This window comes from Lissotriton vulgaris, chromosome 5 (genome assembly GCF_964263255.1).
Source record: "Lissotriton vulgaris chromosome 5, aLisVul1.2, whole genome shotgun sequence".
NCBI classification, from domain to species: Eukaryota; Metazoa; Chordata; class Amphibia; order Caudata; family Salamandridae; genus Lissotriton; species Lissotriton vulgaris.
Genome location: NC_141693.1, coordinates 1646481198 through 1646504540, shown reverse-complemented (window position 1 = coordinate 1646504540; position 23343 = coordinate 1646481198). Strand labels below are relative to the sequence as shown.

At 48.0% G+C, this 23343-nt stretch overlaps 1 protein-coding gene across 1 annotated transcript in view; it reads left to right on the top strand.

Moving 5' to 3' along the window:
* Positions 1–23343, top strand: part of SMARCD2 (SWI/SNF related BAF chromatin remodeling complex subunit D2) — an 805600-nt gene that overhangs the window by 367735 nt on the left and 414522 nt on the right. Inside the window, exon 6 of the mRNA XM_086923795.1 lies at positions 2531–2626. Within this exon, the coding sequence (XP_086779921.1) occupies positions 2531–2626 (96 nt within the window). The remainder of the gene's footprint in view (positions 1–2530; positions 2627–23343) is intronic.

Genomic DNA, 23343 nt, shown 5'->3' with positions numbered 1-23343 from the left:
TGAACATTCATTTAGGCCATTACACACCTAAACTATACGCATTAATAACATTACTCTTATTAGCATTACATTTCTTCACCTTAAGGCACTATTAGTCATCTCTACACATGCAGACTTTTATAGTCCACGTTTAAATCTAATGCATTACATTACACATGAACTGATTCCTGAAGCACGTGCAATAGGCAGTTACATTTAAATGTCGTTTTACCCTTTCAATTAACACAAACGAATTTTCTAGCATTACACATACATTGTTCATTGTTACGGCCACATTTCCTAATGATTAATACTTAGTTCAACGCAGAATATATGTGTGGGTGCGAACCAGCTTCATGATGCACCCCTGCATATTCAAGAATATCATGACGCTCTATCACATATAAATTAAAAAGACATGGTTTAAAGAGCATCCTTGAGGTAATTATAGCATCGCAGATGTGCCAGTACTTAATTTAGTCATGTCTGGCCAGGAGGACTAAATGGTCTACAGTGTTGAAAGCCCCCAATTGGTAAAACAATATAAAGGCACTGAGGTAAAGTCGTGTTTTGGGTTTTATTGAGTCATAACAGAAGTCTGCTTTTGGGCCATAATATACACTGGGCATCAGATTGGTGGCCCGCCAGTTTAGGAACTATGCCCACACCAGCTGAGTATGTCAAACGTTTAGGATTCTGTCTTGAAAAATACCTCAAATCTGCAAAGGAAATTAATGCTTTACGGATTGTCTGTTTCTTTCACATATGAATTCTGAATAGACCTCTCGATTTTTTCCTTCCCACACGAAAACTCCAATTGTTAACTGTGCCATTGACCCTACACTTGATCACGACAGTGCCCTTGTACCTAGGCTTCCCGAATCTGCAGAATGCAGGCGTACAGATTCAGAACATGGCCGTGAGGCACGTGCACAATCTTCGGAAGTATGACAGGGTTTTGAATTCTCCTCGAATCCATTATTGGCTTCCTGTTGCAATTCGAAATGTCCTCAAGGCGCTGTATTTATTTATGTCGAAATGCCTTCTATTGGGCTTGTCTCATTTTCATTCATTTCATTTTATGTATTCACTTAAGCACTTTCTGAGGTCCAGTTTGCTAACCGTTCCGCTCTTTTAAGAGCGAGAATGTGAGGCCGAGCTATTTCTAATCGCTACACCCTCTCTCTGGAATGCTGGCCCTCTTTTTCCTCGTTAGATCAAAAATTATCAATCATTTTTTAAATCATTTAAAACCTTCTCTTTCCATTGCAGTCTTCTGATTATTACCTATGAGTTCCATCGCTAAAGTGCTTACTTTCATTCATTCGCATTACGAGTTAGGAGCTACGTGCTCGGAGTTCGTTCTTGAAGTGTGTGACATACAGATAATGTGTTCAAATCCCAGCAAAAGCAACTCCACTTTTCATGCTTGCTAGGTCGATAAAATGAGTATAACAATAAATTGAGTTATGGCTGCACTTGTCATTTACTGCACTTAATAAACGGCAACCTCGGTAATAAGCACAATACAATACATTGAAGCCTGCAATCTAAGTGTTAAAACAAGTATTTAATTTTCTTACTACTATTTAGTTGTGACATCATAATATGTAATGAGACATAGAATACCTACTGTACCTTAATGCGTTCTTAAACTAGAGGTGTGCCACCGAACCATACTCTGAGCGGGCTAAGAAGCACTGTGAACAGTTTTTCTGAGCCAAACACCTTACTCTTGCTTAACATATTATAAGCGGAAGGCTAGATTTTCTGCTGGCCTGTCGGTTATCGTTCTATGCCGTAAAGTGGCAGTTGATGATGGTAAACTAGTTATGGGAAAACGAATATTTATTGTACTACCAGGCTTTCAAATAGGAAGAAAGGAATCTACGTGTTGCACACATTCTAAAGCACAAAATGTTTCATTGCTACTGATTTATAGGAAATTATTTATGCAAACATGTAGCCAGAAATTACCACCTGTTTATTGTGTGCGTTTTAACAAAGAAGATTCTAAATGTATTTTACATGTCTGCACCTAGGAGATTCTCATAATTAGGAGCAAGAGACCAATAATTTAATCGTGGGGGTGGTGATGTGCTGGTGAATGTGTTGGCAAGTATTATGCGGAATAAAATACCTCGTACTGAATGCTAAAATATTTCAAGTGACCTTGAAATTTCAGGCCGCTGTAAAGGAACTTTGACATCGTTTCTCTGTTTGGACATAGACCTCCTTCCTCGTTGACCTGCAATGTAGATGGAGCTTTATCCCATATATAAGAAGAAAAATGCTCTAACTCTACTGAAAATGTATAATAATGGATGACAATCGTAAATCATTATTACTCATATTTGCTTTTTACACTGTTTTTAGAAACGCGTCTCTTGGAAAAGATACCTTAGTAAGCAATTTAGTTAAATGTACCCTAAGCAATTTAGTTAAATGTACCCTATGAAGATTTCAAATATATTTTGGTTTCTTTATCAATCCATGTGCTCATTTAAATGTTCCTTATTTATCTTCCCTTGCCACCTTTTGTATTTTTCAGACTAGCAAACAAAAAAGGAAGTTTTCCTCCTTCTTCAAAAGCTTAGTTATTGAGTTGGATAAAGAGTTGTATGGACCAGACAACCATTTAGTTGAGGTAAGAAGTGGCAAAATTAATGTTATTTATGTGTGATCCAACTGAAGAAACTGTGCCTGGGACATTTCAGTAGTGCTTCATGCTACACATTGTTAATGCAGTAGGGAAGCACTGTCTTTTTTCTTTCATGTATACAGCTCTTTATCACCGATGAATCAGGAGAGTACAGTGCCATGTCCAATGCATCTGTGAATGTCTAAGACTGGATAGGTGTGAATTGTCTTAAAGTAGATAGTATGGACATTTTATTACCCAACCACTGTGCTTTCTTGCCATCGCTCATTATGCTTTAATATGCATCCTAATCCATATTCAAGAGTTTGGAGTGATTATTGAAAACATTCCTAAACTTTCTATGTAACAGGAGGCAGTGCTTAATTTAAAATTGTGCATTGTAAATTGTACAATGTTTGAGTACGACACTGGGATTGATACTGATAAGACACTATGGGCTCCATTGAACTTTGGCCGTGCTGGGCCCACCCCACTGCTGCTCTGCCAAAGCTGTAGTCAGACCGCCCACCAGATTAGGAGTTTCCTCTTGTCTAGCGGGCTTTGTTATTGACGTTCCCACAGCCGTGCCCTGAAAATAGGCACTGCAATGAAAACGCCAAAAACAGTTCCTACACAGCATGGACTGTAAAGGAACTGGTGTGCATGCACACAGGCGGGGAGGGGCACATGTGGTGCCCCCCCACCCTCCCCCGTGTGCATCCACAGGGCATGAGGCACCAGGGGGCCCTGTATTTTATGTGATCTCTGTCTAATAGTTACTGATTAAGCCTCCTTCATAAGCTCTATGTTTATTAAAATATCTTGCATAGGAAATTAACAAATTCCAAAAGATAAAGATTGTATATGTACTGAAAGTAGCTGGTGATACTGGCTCCCTGCAATGAACTTTAGAGACTACAAATTGCTATGTACAATCAGAAATACTACTTTTGATTTTCTCCTTGCTGTGCTTGCTGATATTACGGAATCTCATATAATGCGCTGATATACATTTTTTGGAACATCAATGCTACAGAAAGGGAATAATCCTGTCAGTCAGAACTTTGCATTGGGTGTACCGTGGGGTGTGATGTGCAGAGCCATAACCAGGGACTATTAGGAGCATAACTGCATCTCCACTATGTTTAAGTTTATTTCAGAAGTTTTTTAAACCCACACTTAGGTGTTCTGGCTATCGTTAACCATAATGACTAAAGCTAACCATAACTTCACTTTAACCGTGTTATTTTAAGCTTTAGACATAAAAGGTAATGTTTTACCTGTGGTTAAGAGGATATATGTGCGGCTTGTGTTTTAAGGTGTACTGGTATGTGATAATGGCTCTGTTTTATGCTGTGGTTAACTTCCTTTTGGTATGGCCTTCCGCTGTGCGCACTGAGGTTTGACTGCAATGCCTTTATGCTTAACACTGCTGTACAATGTCTTTGATTGTGTGAAGCAGTGATTTGCTACAGGAAACAAATGCACGTGCAGTTTGCAAGTAAAAAACAATTCTGGGATCTTATCCTTAGTGCAGACCAGTCAAATGGAGGTATTGGTATCAGCAAATCAAAGATTTTTGTTACACCTCCTTTAACATTACCCAGTCCCCCTTGTCAGAACGACATGAAATCTGGGATTAACTTCACATACTAACAGAAAGCGAAACTTGTAAATTCCATACTCATTTTGGATAAATATGTCTAAAGTTATCATTGGTCCTAGCATTGAATATCTTCTACCAACCCTTTCTCCACCCCCCTTTGACGGATCCGCATGACACTCAACATCAGGGGTGGCTCCTCCGATAAGGCAGAGGAGCGTCACCCCACTGCTTTTTAGCAATGCAAAAAAGGAAAAATAGATGTTATCTTATTTTTCCCTTTTGAAGCCAGATTTGGGGCAGGTGGGGCTTGGCTGTCGTCACATCCAGCAGGTGGAGGAGTGGTGAGTTCACTTAAGAGTGCTTGGCTGTTTGGCCGGCCATCTTGGGCCGGCGCTGGAGGGCGCTGTTGGATAGGGAATAGTTTAATTTTCTATCCAACACCTTCCCTACTGTCAACGTGGGCTGGAGTTGGAATAGAAAATTAAACTATTCCACTATCCAGCGCACTCCAGCGAAAGTCGTTGTAACGTCAGGAGGCTAAATTGGTATCTCCATTCTAACTAGGGCAGTTTGTTATCTTGCCCCCCTTCTATCCACTGGCCCATGGAAACATGGAGGAAGAATGGTTGAATAGGCTGGTCCTCAGGCATGTGGTTAGTTGATACATTAACCCCAGGCAAGAGATCATGTTTGATAACCAGCTCTTTGTTGGTTATATGGGCCTCAAAACAGGAAAGGCTGTTCAAAGGAGAACACTTTCCCATTGAATGTTATTGGGCATTAGGATCTTCTACGCACTGGTGAAGAAATAACTGTTTGAAGTTATCCCAGCCTATTCCCCCAGGTTAAAGTCATCCATGGAGGCCTTTGCTAGAGGTTTGCTGGTAGTCATTCAATATATTTTCTTCTCGATGAAAACCATGATGACAACAGTGTTTTTAGTGGTTAAGTGGAGAAGAGTGTTGCCGGTTCAGTGTCGGTTTACCTGATAGCTTTTGTTATTACTGCACCACACCTTCAGGCTGTTTGTTTTCCGCCCACTCCCGCGCCGGTCCGCCGCGTCCAATCATGGGCGTTTGATGCGGAGGGTGAGGAGGAGCCTTGCACTTCCGGGCTCAGGGATCACAGGTCAGCGCTCTAGCGACTCTGTGAGTGGAAGTCTACTTAAAGGTCAACTGTGTTCGTTCTCGCTGTGGAGAAGAGTGTTGCCGGTGGCAGAGGCGAGCTCTACCCACTTAGCGCTTAACTGCTGTCAGTCACACTGCTCGCGCTGTTCTTATAGCGGTTTGTTTTAATATAGCGACTAAGGCTATTTTAAATACGTTCAGTGTCTGTTTACCTGATAGCTTTTGTTATTACTGCACCACACCTTCAGGCTGTTTGTTTTCCGCCCACTCCCGCCCCGGTCCGCCGCGTCCAATCATGGGCGTTTGATGCGGAGGGTGAGGAGGAGCCTTGCACTTCCGGGCTCAGGGATCACAGGTCAGCGCTCTAGCGACCCCTCCCTATGCTATAAATGTGCTTTGGGCAGCGACCGCGCAGCGGACGCGTGCAGCGGGCGCGCCGGAAGCGCGCCGAAGTCGAGCCAAAGTCAAGCCCGTCTGCGCCCGTCCGCGGCCGGACGGGGCGCGGGGCCATAAACCCTGGCTCTCCTACACCCACCATCATAAGGTATGGCAGACAAGAGCTGTTGGATATCCAGCCCAACACTCCCTCTTGCTGCAAACATTCTATGAATGCTTTATCGCTAAAAAAATGTACTACATGCACTTTTGTCCCAGATAATAATGTAACTACTAACGGTACGAGAAGCACAATAAAAGCAGCCCTGCTTAACTGCAGATCTCTTCGAAAACACCGTATAGAAATTTTTCATTTACTCGAAGATGATAACATCAACATCCTGTTTCTCACGGAAACTTGGTTGGACGAATACTCAGACCCTGACATCATTCAGGCCCTACCTCCCGGATACTCCCTCTCCAGACTAGATAGGAAGGATGGTAGAGGCGGGGGTATTGCCATTGCTATTAAAGCTCCTCTAGAATGCACCCTCTCTCCCATCTCGGTTGACCATAGTGAAGCTGGCTCTTTTACCATCACTACTGGACCGAACCACTCTCTTTGAGGTATCCTCGTGTACCGTCCCCCTGGAAGGCTCTATGAGTTTACTCCTACTCTCATGGAAGCCTTAACCCATCTAGCACTTAGAAAAACACAAATTCTAGTGCTTGGTGACTTAAATGTCCATTTTGATGACCCCCTCGATAAGGAGGCGATAGACATCAAATCGGAGCTACTCTCCCTACAACTAGAGTTAAAAAACAATGATCCGTCACACCAACAAGGACATTTATTGGACCCTGTATTTGGGAACTGGAAGGGAGTTCAGACCCTACCTCCCCAGCCAGTACCCTGGTCTGATCATTTCGTTATCCCTATACAGCTCCAACTAGACGCTACTGAGCATCACAAACATAGCTCACAGCTATACAAAAGCAGGAAATGGAAAAATTTCTCCACAGACTCCTTTAAAAAAATTGTTCATGACGCGGGGCCTCCCAGAGGATCCGATTGTGAAACAGCATATGAACACCTACAAGACTGCATCAAGAAAGCTCTGGACATCACAGCTCCCATTCGCACTGTAACTAATGCCATGAGAATTTAAAAAACTGCCCCCTGGTTCAGTCAGGAACTCCAGCTTGCCAAAACTGCTTGCAAAAAGCTCGAAAGAGAATGGCGTCACAACTTCTGCCCTGAAATCAAAGCCCGGTATAAAGCAGCGCAGAAAGAATATAATAAAAAGATACGCATGTCCAAGGCATCTCACTATAATAACCGGATCCTGGAAGCTGAAAACTCCTCGAAGGAGCTCTTCCAGATTTACAAGGAAATCTCAATAATCGACTCCAATTCCACTTCCCATAATGACTCCGTGGAAACCTGCAATAAAATTGCTAAGTATTTCTCAGGTAAAATCACAAAAATATATGTGAATTTCTCTAACAACATAAAACCTGGCACTGACTTTATAGAGAATGAAGACTGTATACGTACACAATCTTGTCTGTGTTTTTTCCATCCCTCCCACTGAAATACTGGTAAAAACTTGTAAAAGCATCAAATCCGGTTCTCCACGAGATCCCGCGCCACCTAAAATTTTAGCTGCTAGCCTCTCGGTCTTGGAGCCCCATTTCAGACACATGCTCCATACTTCTTTTTCCACGGCCTGTTGACCCGCAGAATGGAAAAAAGCCATAGTGCTCCCCATAAAAAAAAACCCAACATGAGTCAGGACATACTGGAGAACCTACGTCCAATCTCCCTGCTACCCTATCTAGCAAAACTAGCAGAGAAAGTGGCCAATGTCCAACTTATGGCCCATCTTGAAGCCCAGAATGCCTTTCACACGTCGCAGTCGGGCTTCAGATCGAGCCTCTCCACAGAGACAGCACTCTTGAGAGCAACTGAAACTCTGCGGGAAGGAGCTGACGAGGGCAAGACCATGGCTCTCATCATGCTGGACCTCAGTGCCGCGTTTGACACTGTAGCACATTCCATCTTGCTACAGTGTCTAAACAGAGCGGGGGTCACCAAAGAGGCTCTGGGATGGCTGAAGGCCTTCCTTACCAACAGGAGTTTTCAGGTCCAAAGAGGGACTTTTCTCTCAGATAGCATGACATTAGAGCAGGGGGTACCTCAGGGCTCTGCCCTGAGTCCCACCCTGTTCAACCTGTACATGGCTCCGTTGGCAGAGGTGGTCCAATCGTTCGGCGTAGAGCTTGTCTCCTACGCGGACGATACTCAACTCCTGATCTCCCTGTCTCAAGCTCCCTCCTTCGAGGCCGACAATTTCAAATCCTGCATGTGCAAGCTTGCTGCTTGGATGACCGAACACTGCCTCAAATTAAACGGCACAAAAACTGAGGTACTCATAATTGGAGGAAAAGACACAAAGTGGACTAAAGATTGGTGGCCTATCTGTCTGGGACCCTTACCAAATCCCAGCCACGAAGCTAAGAACTTGGGTGTCTGGATAGACAACAAGCTCTCTTTTGACAGCCATGTCAATAAAACAGTAGGTAAGTGCTTTGGAGTCATGAAAACCCTTAATCGTACCCTGGACTTGCTCCCGCTGAACTCCAGGCGTACCATGACTCAGTCACTCATAACCTCCCGAATAGACTATGGCAACGTGCTGTTGCTGGGTACTTCGGAAAAAAACATCAAAAGATTACAAATCCTGCAAAACTCTGCTGCACGCCTAGTGTTAAGACTCCCCCGCAGAGCTCCTTCCAAACCTTCCCTGGCTACCCTCCACTGGCTGCCTATCAGTAAGAGGATACTATTCAAAGCACTCCTCTGGTGCCACAGGATTATTCACCACAAAGCCCCCTCCTACCTGTCCGATATAGCTTTACTGTATGAGCCCAACAGATCCCTCCGCTCCATGGGAATGGGTCTGCTTAAAACATCCCTCCCAAAAAAAGCTAGAATGGGAGGTAGGTCCTTCCGCACTCTTGCAGCTAAAAAGTGGAATACCCTCCCCATGAACATCAGACAAGAAAAAAGTGAGGCCTTCTTCAGGAAATTGCTGAAAACCCATCTATTCACTCTCTAGCTGCCTGTCTCTTTGTCTCCACCCTCCAATGACTCTCTCTCCACAGCGCGGGGACACGCCGGGAGGCGTCACCAGGCGCTTTACAAACCCCTTTAATAATAATAATAATATGATTCAGACTACCTATACTCACAGGATGGTAAGGATAGAGATAATGATGTACAGGGGTAGTGTTTATAGTGGTTATGATTCAGACTACCAATACTCACAGGTTGGTAAGGATAGAGATAATGATGGAAAAGGGCATACCAGAGAGCCAGAATGGGATTATAATGTTGCTGAAGAAGACCAGAGTCCTCTATCGGAGGCTATGGATTCGTTACCTTGATGACATCCGAAAACACCACAAGGTTATGGAAAGGGGTTTATCCAAATTCAGAGTGCCTGCATCTTCAGCTGAGAAATCATGTTTCTTTTTCGCCTTCAAAGAGAGATGTAGAAGATGGAAAAGGGTTATTCCTATTTTCGATCAACTCTTGGAGGAAGATGTTCTAACCATGAGAAATCCTACCTGTAGTCAACTGGATTAATGGTTGAGGGGTTGAAACCCTTCCCAAGTAGCCATAACAGTTCTTGTCAGGGTGAAGCCACAAGCAACTCTAAATTAACCTGTGCTTAACCCTTGGGTAGCTTGCCACTGAGCAGTCAGGCTTAACTCAGAGGTAATATGTACTTGTGCAACTCTTCAAACAGTAACACAGTGAAAACACACAACAGAAAGGATCCCACACCAGTTTAGAAAAAAAGACACTTTTATTTAGTAGCGGAAACCAAAAAGACAAAAAATTAATCAGTGGAATCAGAGATGTCGGTTTTAAGCAGTAAAAATAGCATCAAAAAGCACAACGTACCAATTGTGTATATCTGGTTGGGATGCACTAGGACAAAGTCACAAGTTCAGGCTGACCGTGAAGGAGCCCGCACCGGCTACATGGACCCATTTAGGCCTGCTGAACGAAGCACCTTAAATCCTGGTTTGCAGATGGTTGTGAGGGTCCACATCGCAGATGCGTCGCACAGCCGAATCGATGCGGCGATGCTGGGGTGCGAGGTCCTGGGTTATGGTTGAGGATTCCGTCGACCAGGGCTTGCGGAGCTAAATCCGGCATTGAGGATGCTTCAGTTCCGAGGAGGTACAAGGCTGATGTGCGGAATCTGACATCGCCGCGAAGGCTGCTCTCGCCTAGGGATGTGAGGGCCTTCGCTGAGAATGCGCGCTACTGCAGTTCAGATGAGGCGGTGGGCTGCGGTGCAATACAGGTTTTTGCGACTAAACCAATCCTCGCAGCATTGGCATATATGTAAATTGTAAATTGATACTTGTATAGCGCACTACTCACCCGCAAGGGTCTCAAGGCGCTTGTACGAATACCGCTGTGGAACCCATCCAGGCTTTCCGTGTGAGGCGTCCACTCCTGGGCACCCCCAAGGTGGAGGCCAGGCATCCTTAGCGTTGTGGGGGTCGTTGTGGAGATTAAGCAAGCTATTTCCCAGAGTTGCAGAGTGGGACTCCATGATTGGAATAGGCACCGAGGCGAGAATTATCAGGTCCATGGAATTTATGAGCCCAAGACCCGCCGAGGCGGGGAATTGAACCCTGGTCCCGGGCTAGACCTCTGCATCAGGGTCTGCCGCTCTAACCATTGAGGCACACTTCTCCACTTAGCATAGCATTGGTTCTGCTTGGGGTTGCGCCGAGCAGCAGAGGAGAGGCATCACAGAGCCTGGCAGAGAACCTTAGTCCCACTTCCAAAGGTCCAGGACTGGGGTGGCACCACTTTAGATGGTAGACTCACAGATGGCAGAGTCCAGGTGCTGGGTTCATGGTTGTTGGAGCCTGTTGTCCCTGAGAATCTAGTCAGGAGGCCATCCAACCAGCCCTTGGAGTCACTCTAGGGTCCTGGTTTGAACAAAGGCAGGTCCCATCCTTCTCAAGAGGGCAGCAGGTCAGTACATCAAGGCAACAGTCTTTCAAGGCAGTAGCCAACAGGGCAGCAGTCCAACAGAGTGGCCGTACCTCAGCAGCACTTCCTGGCGCATACTGAAGAGGTGGTGTTAAATATGTATACCTGGTGCCCTTCCTCTGAAAGTCAGAGAATCTACTAATGGTTTCCCTTTGAACTCCCTGGGCATCCTGCCTTCCTGTCCTGGCTCCAGACTGACTACAGGGGGTTTGCATCTCCTTGTGTGGAGGCAGGACACAGCCTATTCAAGTGTAATTAAGGGGTGTGCCCTACTCCGACCTCCCATTCTGCCTGTGATCGCCCATCCACACCTAAGCTGTCTATTGTGTGTTGCTATGTTGGAGGAATACACAAAGTCCAACTGTCAGTTACACCGAATCCTGTGACTCAGAGACCGGTTACAGGCAGTTTTGGAACTCGTATTTTCTAGTTGGCTGAGGTCGCGCCCAAGCCAGGCAGAACCTACCACTCCTGTCAGGGTTAGGTGATTAGTAATTACACTCACTGTCTAACCTGTGCTTACCTTTGGGTAGCTTTGCACTGAGCATTCAGGCTTACCACAGAGGCAATGTGATGATGGATTCAACCCAGATCTGCGACTTGGGGTGAGTGTCTGAAAAGTTTCAGTGCTCTGTCCATCATCTCCTTGTGTAAACCATTGGCACAACACTCTCACACAATAAATACACAGAGCGTCACAAATGAGACTTCACACGAGGTGTATGTAAATAAAGATGGTATTCAACACACACATTGGTTAACACAATATGAACATCATTTATTTCTGGGAATGAATCACACTTGTAGTATTACTAGCAGTACTAGGCCCAACAGTGTTAAAATGACATCAGTAATATGCACACTTGGGAAAAATCCTATTTTATCCCAGCACCCTTATGCAGTGCAATACGTTGTCAGATCTGTGCTCACCCTGGCTAAATAAATTAATTAAAATCCACACATTTCTAGGGTGCACCCCAGGTCACAACGATATCAGGAATGTGTACACACAGGAATTTATAACACTTTTCAGCAGCACCGTGGGCCTAGGCCTTTAGGGTAAAAACCTTTTTCATTGTCAAAACAGAGCATTTGGTAGATAATAAAACACATAAGTAAAGAAACACTGCTGCACAGTGCAAGTATTAGCAAGCTGTTCTTATGCAGGACACTCTCCCACACTCACAGCATCGTAGCGCAGTGGAAAGGATACCGGCAAGTCCATATGGAGCACACACACGTTCTCGGTATGGAGTCACACTTAGGAACTCAAAGGAGAAGGCTGGAGTAACTGAAAGGGTAACTAGCCAACACTGACAAATGGGGGGATGGCAACCACTTGGGAAGTTGCCCACTTTATGCAGAACAGAACAGAAACAGCTAGAGGCTGTCCCAGTTCAATTAAGAGATCCACCAGCCCAGTTCTGTGAAGCACAAGGGAGAGGTGGGGTGCAGCGAAAAGAGTGACTGACTCCGGAGTGCAGGGCTCACGGTTTGATCCCCGGGACTGGTGGCAGCTCAGCATCATGTGACTGGGCAATAGCTCACTTAATCTCCCTGATGGCCCCCAGTTCCTTGAGACTCTTAGGGGTGATCTGTTTGCGCTTTACAAATACTGGATTGTCACACAGTCTCTTGACCCACTTTTGATCGCTCTCGAAAGCGTTCCTCAGCTCAGTCACTTACTCTCGCCACCCAGGCCGGACCCGGGTGATACTACTAGGCAACATGAAGTCATTGGGCCGGGTGAGAAGAGGGCAGTTGATTCGCTGCATTGAGGGGAAGACAGTACGCTCTGTGAATGGGGGTGCAGCTGTTCCTGCACCCCACAGGAAGGGATACACAGCAACTGGTGTGTATTCATCAGAGTAGCATCAGACAATCTGGTTAAACTGAACCATGAGTCAGGTTTTCCATACACCCCGAAAATGATGCACAATATCTAGTGAGCAATGATATGAGTCACACCAGACAATCCGGTCACAATGAACCTGAAAAGTGGGGTTAGTTGTACCTCCCTCCCTGGAAATGAGGCACAGCATATGGTGCATGATGATATGAGTCGCACCAGACAATCCAGTCCCACTCAACCCAGCGTTGAGTGTGCTGTACCTCCCTGGAAATGAGGCATAACATCTGGTGCACATTGATACGAGTCGCACCAGACAATGGGGTCTCAGTCAACCCACAGTCGGGTTCACGGTAACTCCCTGGAATGAGGCATAACGTCTGGTGCTCGATGATACGAGTCACACTAGACAATCTGGTTAAAGTCAACCCACAGTCCGGTTCGCTGGTCCCACTCACACAGTCACAAGTTCAGTAGTACCGCACAAGGTTGAATGAGGCACTACTACGGATCCGCCCTCCCTCCTAAGGTCACAACCTGTGAATCGAACTCCGCACACATTGAGCATGCAGTCGGTGTGTCGCACGGAAGAGATACGTCGCGGAAAACGAAGCGGGCCACTCTGGGTCCTGCTACCAGCGAATCCACCTACAACCAATGAGACGCTTCTGCGTGCCGAGATCCCATGGTGCAGGACAACGTTCTTCAGATGAAAATGTGGTCTCCAGGCACAATACTTGATTCCACACTCACCCACCGTTGAAGTCAGGATCCATCAGACGGAGTCGCGCTTCAGAGGGCACGGCTGTTCAGGTAAAACTCTTAGATGGTGTAGGTCCCTCACGGGAGGTATTTAATGCCCCTGAGACCTCCACAAAGAACAGGGTAAAAGCCAACAAGCCCTTGGAGAGTACATTTCAGGGTGCCACACAGAAGCAGGTAGTCCGCTGAGGCCAGCCACTATTCAGGCACAGGGGCGGTGGGTGACATTTGAAAGTGGTGGGGCGTAAAGTGATTTGCATACTGCACCATAGCGAGCGCAGCGAGCGAGCCTGAACCCCAAAAGGGGGGTTTGGGGGGATGACCCCCCCAAGAAAATTTTGAAAAAAAAGAAGAAAAATCGTGCATTTTCAAGCAAATTTGAGAAAGCAGGAAGGTTAATAAAGCAATTGTGAAAGTGCAGTTATTACATTAATAGATGACATAACATAGGTAGCTGCTTATTAAGTATAACCACAGAGCTTCATACATTCCGTCCTATTACGCTCAGGTGCTGAATTCAGACTATAAGACTTTCATGAAAATCTCAGCTCTAAGAGTGGAAGAAGTTGCACAGCAGTTGGGAAACAGCCTTTACAAAGCATTGGGAACCACGCCTTACCTTTACCACGTTTCCATTAGAACGCATGTGACTTTATCACGCATGTCTTTCCACACAGATTATAGTGTTTAGGTGAAACAAAATGTACTTAATATGCCATTTGATCATTAAAATCTGTTCAGTCCCCAAATAGGAACAAAAACTAGAAAACTTTATAACCCATAGGCTACAGGAACGCCTGCTGCTATTTCACTACTGGGACCACAAAAATAGGCTAGGTCTGCCAGACTGCCAATGCACCTCCATATATAGGCCAACAACTGATTTTTCTATTTTTTGTTTTATATAGTGCGAACTAGAACTGAGACATTGGGTATCAGAGCGCTTTACATGATCACCAGAACCCCTGGCCCCCGCAGAGGCCATCCCATCCGCCGGACCTACGACGCCGCCACACTCAACGCACTCAACACCGGCCGAACCCCCGGATGCTACCGAGCCACCCTGAGACGCACCCACGGACCCTTCTGCTGGCGATCCTGCAACTTCTCCTGCATCCGGACTTGCACCGCACCCGCCAAGACGAGCACCAGCAGTGAACACCTGAAGTGCATCCTGCTCAACACCCACTCTGTACACAGACACGCTGTGGAACTCTGGAACCTCCTCGACACCACATCTCCAGACATCGCCTTCCTGACAGAAACCTGGATGAACGCCTCCTCAGCGCCCGACATCGCCATCGCCATTCCGGACGGATACAAGATCACCCAGAGGGACCGCGTCAACCAGACTGGAGGAGGCATCGCCATCGTCCACAAGAACACCATCCACATCACGATCAACTCCGACGACACCCTCACGGCGGCCGAACACCTGCACTTCCAGATTCACACCGACCCCAAGACCACCCTCAGAGGCACCCTCATCTACAGACCCCCAGGACCCTGCACACAATTCAGCGAAGACATCGCAGACTTCATCAGCTCACACGCCCTTCCCTCCACCGACTACATCCTCATCGGGGACCTCAAATTCCACCTGGAGAACAACAACGACCGCAACACCACCACCCTGCTGGACAACCTCGCCAACCTCGGACTCAAGCAACTAGTCAAGACCCCCACCCACTACGCCGGCCACACGCTTGATCCAGTCTTCTCATCCAGCAAGCACATCACCTTCAGCCACTCCACAGGACTTCACTGGACCGACCACAGCTGCGTCCACTTCATCTTCAGAAGAACCACGACCCACCACCACCCGCAACAGGTTCCTCACAGGAGCTGAAGCAAGATCACCGCCGAACAGCTCACCACCTCCCTCAGTCAGAACCCACCCGCCAGCACAATGGACCCCACCGAAGCAGCACGCAACTTCACGAAGTGGCTGACCGACTGCGCTGACTACCTCGCGCCACTAAAGAACCCTACCAGCAGACCCAGAAGCAAGAAAGCCTCCTGTTTCACCGACGAACTCAAGGACTCCAAGAAAAGCTGCCGCACCCCCGAGAAAGACTGGCTCCTCGACCAGACCACAGACAACATGACCGCCCTCAAACACGCCACCTGCAAGCACCACCAGCTTATCCGCACTACCAAGAAGAAAGCACTGAAGGAACGACTGGACAACAACACCCACGACAGCAAGGAACTCTTCAGCATCGTCAAGGAGTTCTCCAACCCCAGCACCGGCAACAACGACATCACTCCTTCACAAGACCTCTGCAACTCTCTTGCCTCGTTCTTCCACCGCAAGATCGCCGACATCCACAACAGCTTCAGCACACCATCAACACACCCAACCGTCGAACCAACGCCCTCTACCGCCGCCCTCCGCACCTGGACCACGGTGACCACCGAAGACACAGCCCGCATGATGAACACCATCCACTCCGGATCTCCGACCGACCCCTGCCCCCACCACGTCTTCAACAAGGCCGACTCCATCATCGCACCCCAACTCCGGGACGTCATCAACACCTCCTTCAACACCGCCACCTTCCCGGAGAGCTGGAAGCATGCCGAGCTCAACGCCCTACTGAAGAAACCAACAGCTGACCCCATTGATCTCAAGAACTTCCGCCCCATCTCGCTCCTCCCTTTTCCTGCCAAAGTCATCGAGAAGACCGTCAACAGACAGCCTTCCTCGAGACGAACGGATCCCTCGACCCCTCGCAGTCTGGTTTTCGAGCCAACCACAGCACCGAAACCGCCCTCATCACAGCCACCGAGACATCAGAACCCTGCTCGACAACGGGGAAACAGCGGCCCTCATCCTCCTGGACCTCTCTGCAGCGTTCGACACCGTCTGCCACCGCACCCTAGCTCAACGCCTCAGCAACACTGGTATCCAGGAGAGGGCACTGGAGTGGATCATCTCATTCCTCACCGGAAGAACACAGAGTTCGCCTCCCCCCATTTCGATCCGAGGCCACCAAAGTCATCTGAGGCGTACCGCAAGGATCATCACTCAGCCCCACCCTCTTCAACATCTACATGAGACCTCTTGCAGCCATCGCTCGCCAGCACAACCTCAACATCATCTCCTACGCCGACGACACCCAACTGATCCTCTCCCTCACCAGAGACCCCGCCACAACGAACCTACACGAAGGGATGAAAGACGTCGCCGAGTGGATGAAGAACAGCCGCCTGAAACTGAACTCAGACAAGACGGAAGTCCTCGTCCTGGGACCATCGCCCTCCGCCTGGGACGACTCCTGGTGGCCCCCCGCCCTGGGCGCCACTCCCAAGCCAACAGACCACGCACGCAACCTGGGATTCATCCTGGACTCCTCTCTCTCGATGACCAGACAAGTCAACGCCGTCTCCTCATCATGCTTCAACACCCTACGCATGCTCCGCAAGATCTTCCGATGGATCCCAACCGAAACCAGGAAGACTGTCACCCAGGCACTCGTCACCAGCCGACTGGACTACGGAAACGTCCTCTACGCCGGAACCACAGCCAAGCTACAGAAAAGACTCCAACACATCCAGAACGCCTCCGCCCGACTTATCCTGAACATCCCCCGACGCTGCCACATCTCCGGCCACCTGAAGGACCTGCACTGGCTCCCCGTCAGCAAGAGGATCACGTTCAGGCTCCTCACCCACGCACACAAATCTCTCCACGACCTGGGCCCCAAGTACCTCAACGACCGCCTGACCTTCTATACGCCCACCCGCCAGCTACGCTCAACAAGCCTTGCCCTCGCCGCCGTACCACGCATCCGAAGAGCCACCGCTGGTGGCAGATCCTTCTCCTACCTGGCGGCCAAGACATGGAACTTCCTCCCCATCCATCTCCGGCTGACCCAGGACCATCTCGCCTTCAGGAGACAACTCAAGACCTAGCTGTTCGAGCAATAGCAGACCCCTTCCCCCAAGCGCCTTGAGACCCTGCCGGGTGAGTAGTGCGCTATACAAGTGCTATGATTGATTGATTGATTGATTGATCACCAGTTTCGTTACAGATGGACACATTTATTTTTGTTAGGCACGGGAGATTAAATTATTTGCCCAGAATCACAGGATGTTGAGCGTTGTTGCCGAGTCTCGAAACCGGTTTCCCAGCTTCGCGGTCAACTGCTCTGGCTGTAAGGCTACATCTTCTCTCCTCATTGTTAAACTCCAGGTGATTGCTTCCTCCTTCATGTAAGATTCTAGAAAGATATAAGGCCACAGTCAGATTCAAAATAATTAGGACAGTCTTGAACTTCTGAGCGTGGCCCTCTCACACGTGGACTCACCACAAAACCTCTCTGTCCCACTCTGATTTAGTAGACACCCCACTACCAGGCTCATCTATAGCTCCCTCTTGCTGCTCCCCCTTTCTCATCCTTGAGATTGGCTTGCTCCCCCAACTCGTATTCCTCCGGTCCTCTGTCGACCCCTCCCTGTTTCTTTAAAATTGTTTTTGTTTATTTGTTTTACTTTTCAGGAGGTCACCGAGCTGCAATTTGCTACCAGGCCACTTCTTTCCCTAAATTAACTTTCCCTCACCTTTATTTTTTGAATTTACCTCAACCTTAGAATCTGCTATCATGCAACTGTAAAAGCAAATAAAGTGGATGCTGTTTCACGACATATGTGCGCACATACATACATCATCAGGGTTCAAAAGCAAGACCTGTTGGTTTTGCCATTGCGTTTTGAATAAGTCTTCAGATAATAATTGTTTGATTCCCTCAAACGGTAGCTACTGTTAGAATAATCAATTCAATCCATGTCTGATGTTCACTACTTCCAGCCCTTGAGGTGGTGGTGTTCCATTTTGCACAAAGTTACTAATTGACTGCAGGTCTTACACACAGGGAAACTGGAATTATGTAATTGTGCGACAGCAACGTTGTTCGCATAGTTCTAGATTTGCGGCATTTACCATATAGGCCCACAACCTAGATATTTTCCTGAAAAAACGATATAATAGCTCCTTAGAGTTACTACATATGTGTGTTCGACTGCGTATAAATTGACAACGCAGCCCTTTCAATTTCCCACTTTCTCCCGTCCTGTAATGCTTGTTTTGAGTTAAGCATGTGACCCAGGAAGTAGTTTGGGCACAGACCACTAGGCTGTTATTATGTTTTTACTCTGGCGCAAGATTCCACCTCCTTGGCATAAGTGGTTCTGGTACAATGCAGGCCTTCTTCGTTTGCTGTCAAGACTTCCCTTAAGACTCTCTAACAGCTTCACCAGCAGGTCCCAGCCTTCACATCTAGTACGACCTGCATGCTGATAAACCACTACATCCTGCCCTGGCAGGGTTTCTAACTCTCCACACCTTCTAAAATCAGACAGAACATTTGCTGCACTATTTTCGCCATCATGGAAACCACCCACATCGATCACAATTATGCGATCAAAGGACACATATATTCAGTTAAGACTGTTCAATCCTCTTCTCTAATGGCCCGATGTCAAATGTTTTTCCCATTCTTTGTCGATGGAAACACGTGTTAGTATCTAGGGGCCAAAATTCCTTGTTACTGACAAATAGCAAGGCATGATTGCGTTCCAGAAGTCTAGGTCTTTGTTAGTACTCCCAGGCATCAAGCCACAAGTGAAAATGGCATTCGGCGGGGGACACAAGTATTTAAATTCCCTTTCACGAAGAAGAATTAGCAGGGAATTAAGTGCAGACATCATTTTCTCCAAAATTGTAAAAGAGAGCAATGAGTGAATCCAACATCAGAACTTGACAAACCAGCTCACCATAACAAGGACAAAACTGCACTAAAAGGCTTTTACACTTAATGCAACTAACAGCAAAAGATCACTAACAACTTTAACATAACCTTTCACGTGAAACGCTCATAAAGCAGTATGCTCATATACGGTGAGCTGAGCAAATGAACAGAAATCTGCACCACTCAAAGGCATTAACACTATAAAACTGCAAAATCAATATACAAGTTCGATTTCACGTTAAAAAAACACAGAAACGGTGCCTGGTGTGAAGCTGTTCCCCTCATTACACAGAGCAGCAGTGGCCAGAGCAGCCTGCGTGCACACTTCTTGTCACACGCAGCAGTGAAAGCATCGCACACATAACAGGACATTGGACAAGGCATTAGCAAGGCACACTTCCTAAGTTCCTCGCTTTTACGGAGCCGGTACATGTGCCGATTGCCGTATGTCAGGTGTGTGTTTATGTGCACAGCTATGAGTCTCAGACAACCCTTCTATCAGGGCAGATCCATACCCACAGTGCCCCCGCCCCCCAGCACTCTGTGAGGTCGAGGATGGTTCATAGGGGACAGTCTGGCTGCCTCCCTGTGGGACGCAACAGATGCCTAGACCAGCTGCACATCTGGCCCGGCCTCCCTCCTCCCCAGCTCCCGTTCGAGACATCACTGAAGCCGGCAGCCCATCCCTCACTCCCGGGGTCAGCAGAGAGTCTTGGGGACACAGAGGGGCCTTTGTTCGGGGTCTGCATGAAGCCTCCCAGGTCCCAGGAATCCAGGAATGTGCTGTGCAACGTTTATCTCCTCATTGTGTGTGTGTGTGTGTGTGATGGTGTTTCGTGTTTTACTGTATGTAGCAGCATGTTTGTGTTGCGGCGCGGACCAGGTACAGACTCCAGTTCAAACTTGGCGCCATTATTAATCGTCGGGCCTGGCTGCCCTGCAGTGCCGCGGACCTTAAGGGAGCACGGAGGGCATCTGCGCGAGAGTGAAGGTAGGCCTGTGCTGCAGCGTGCTTACAATTCCCGCTATCGGATGGGGGGCACGGAGGTCAATCAGTCCTAGGCCCCCTGGCCGGGCAAGATGTATGAATGAGAAGCTACTGCCAGCCCAGCTGACAGCGCACAAGGGTCACCTCAGGCCTAGGCTGTCCCTCCCTTCTGCTTGCGCTAATCCTATGGCGCATGAAAGTGAAAGGGAACCAAAGTTCCCTGGTGACTGTGAGATCAGGCACGGTCTGGAGTGGCGCAGTGGCGCTGAAGAGAGTGGATGGATGTGCAGGCAGTGCATGCCATTGCGGTCTGTGTCACGTCACAGTGACAACATTGAGGATCCTCTGCAGCCCTCAATCCCACGCCCATGTTACTTACAGTCAGCAGCTCACTCTTACTTTTTCACAGCAGGATGGATCGGATCTGGATCACACGATTAGAGACGTCACGTCACCTACACACCAGCGGCTGAAGTCGGTCTGCTGACTGCTGCCTGCGCACGAGATTGGAACGTCACACCCCACCAGCAGCGCGCGCGTCACGAAATGGCCAATCACTGCATGACTTCACATGAAGTCACACAGTGATTGGCCATATGCAGTGCGGCTGCCACCACCCACGCGCGGCATCCAATTATGGATTGCCTGCCCTTCTGCCGGTGGGACCAGCCAATCCTGGTGCTGCATGCAGCACCAGGATTGGCTGGGGGGTCACACTAACTACTCGCCCTGGCGCATTTGAATCCCCGGGGGCTGCTGCGGCCCGTCTAAAGCAGCACCCCCTCTGTCCCTCTATTACTAAGGTTACCAGTGCGCATGCTTGGGTTAGGTGCAATCAAACAATCGCATGCGCAGTGCTGCTGGCCTCCTGCTGTCACTCAAGCTGTGCAGCAGACCAGCCAGCCCCACCCCCTGCCCCTGCGCACTCTCTCCAATTCAATCGGGTGTGTCCCGGATTGAAGCGCTGCGCTGTGGCATTTAAATATATTTCTAGCTGCATTCACAAAAATATTTTAGCGGTGCGTCCAGGCTTAGTGGGGCTACGCCCCTACGCCCCAATGGACGCACCGCTGCTGTTCAGGCAGGGTGTGTTAGGGTTAGCCCTCTTTCTATGACCATGTATGCAGCATCACATGACCCACCTGGCGTGGGGATAAATGTTGTGTATGCCCCTGTGTCCTTGCTTGGTTTCTATTCGGATGTTGGGAGTTTACTCCAGGTCTGGTTCCTGTTAAAGCAGAGGCTTTGCTTTCCTACACTCACGGGCTCGTGAGTGTTCGTATTTCCTTCCTTTGAACTGGATTCGTACCTGTCCCCGTCCTTCCCTCCCTTCTCCTTCCCTTTCATTTTCTTGGCCCGAGTTCGGTCCTTGTTTATTCCGATTGCTCCCTGGCACTGGACTTGTGGTGGGGTTATCGGGGCTCCGATACCCTTTTGGATTCACCCCTTGGATCCCGGTGAGTCGCGGTTGACTTAGACGGCTCGCTTTGGATTGCCGTGCAGCAAGACTAATACGCGGCATCTGCTTGCGCGTTTTCTTGGATCCAGCCCACATTGTTGTGTGGAAGTTTTGTTCTTTTCCGCGTTTGGAGGTCTTCGAAGGTAGCGGCTGCTACGCTTCGGTATTTCTCCTTTCCCTCCACGCTTTTAGGTATTTTGGGACATTGTGATGCATTACTACTAGGGGTTTTTTATGTCTATGGAGTGACTTTTTTCCCCCCTATATTTTCTCTGGAGATACTGTTGGGAGCTGCATCACATTACCGTTCCCCTTGGATGCATTACGTTTATCATCTCGAGAGGATTACAAGACCCCCCCAGTGGGACTACGCTGCCACCGTGAATCAGTAAGAGTTATGTCTGTGTTTGATGTTGCTGCCTGGTCATAGTTAAGAGGGGTGGGAGTTCAATGAGTAAGCCAGAGCAGTAGAGTATTCAGGTGTTATTTGTTCCAGGTGCAGACTTATTGCGGCTGTACTATTCTTTGGGGTGGTCCAGATAGGCGCTCACCAGTCTCCAGGATCCCTTTTTTTCTCCCTCTCCCTGTGCTCAATTGTTTGCTCGCTGTGGATTGATCAGGGAGCGGCTTTAGGTTGCAGGAGGTGGGTTGGACCATACGTCGTTCCTGCAGCGTTCTGGGCAAGGGTGAAACCCGACAGGGTGCACCGTCCCTTCCAATGGCAGTCTTCTCTTTTTGCACAGCAGATTCCTCTTGCAGTGTGCACCACGCAGGCCAGAATCTATGGTCCTATGTCCCCACAAGTCTATCTCTGCCCTGCTGAAGTATGGCACCAGTAGTTATACTGTAATGTGCCTTTGAAGTCAGGGGTGGTTCCAAGGGTTCCGGTTTAAAAGTCCCCTAAATTTCAGTCCTAACTGCTAAGAGACCTTGGAATGCAGAGCTTAATCTTTAGTGAGTCCTTGATCTGGCTTCCCAGAGACCAAGTCTCAAAACCTCCCCCCCCCACCCCCCCCATCTATCTAGCCAAGTCCTCAATTGGCAGAGGTCTGTCGTTCCAGTTGCATGCCCAATGTTTATAGCTGTCTCTGGAGAATGCACAGATGTGCTCCTCCAGGGAGGACTGGAGTGAAATTAAAGGGCACACAAAAGAGTGTTGCGCAGAGAAATGCCCACTTTCTAGAAGTGGCCTTTCTAAGCTGTTAATGGCAAATCCACCTTTACCACAAGGGACGATTATTTATTGTGAATCCAATGATAGTTAACACCATGGTAAGCCACACTGCATCTTAGTGATCTCAGTCATTTCCCATCTTAACCTATGAGGAGAGCAAACCTCGTAGGAAGTTCAAACACATGGCGGTTCTTCACTAAGTGGGCAGGGAACACACATGTGTACCTGCCCTGCCTTTCACCTATCACTTGCTCCACCCTCCCATGGCTCATCCTAGGGATGCTCTAGTGTTAGTTAAAGGAATCCTCAGCATTGGCTAATGATTTCGAAAGACCAACCTGAGCATACGTGGAAATACGCACTCACAGGCCTGCAATAGCAGGCTTGAGACATAGTTGAAAACAATAGGTAAGCACCACTTCCTAACATGTGTAAGTAGGGCACGCATACTTTCAAACTGCATTACAGTTCTAGGGCCACAAAAAGAGAATCTGCAAAACCCACAAGGAAAAAGCTAAAAGTTTAGGGGAAACGACCTCAAGAG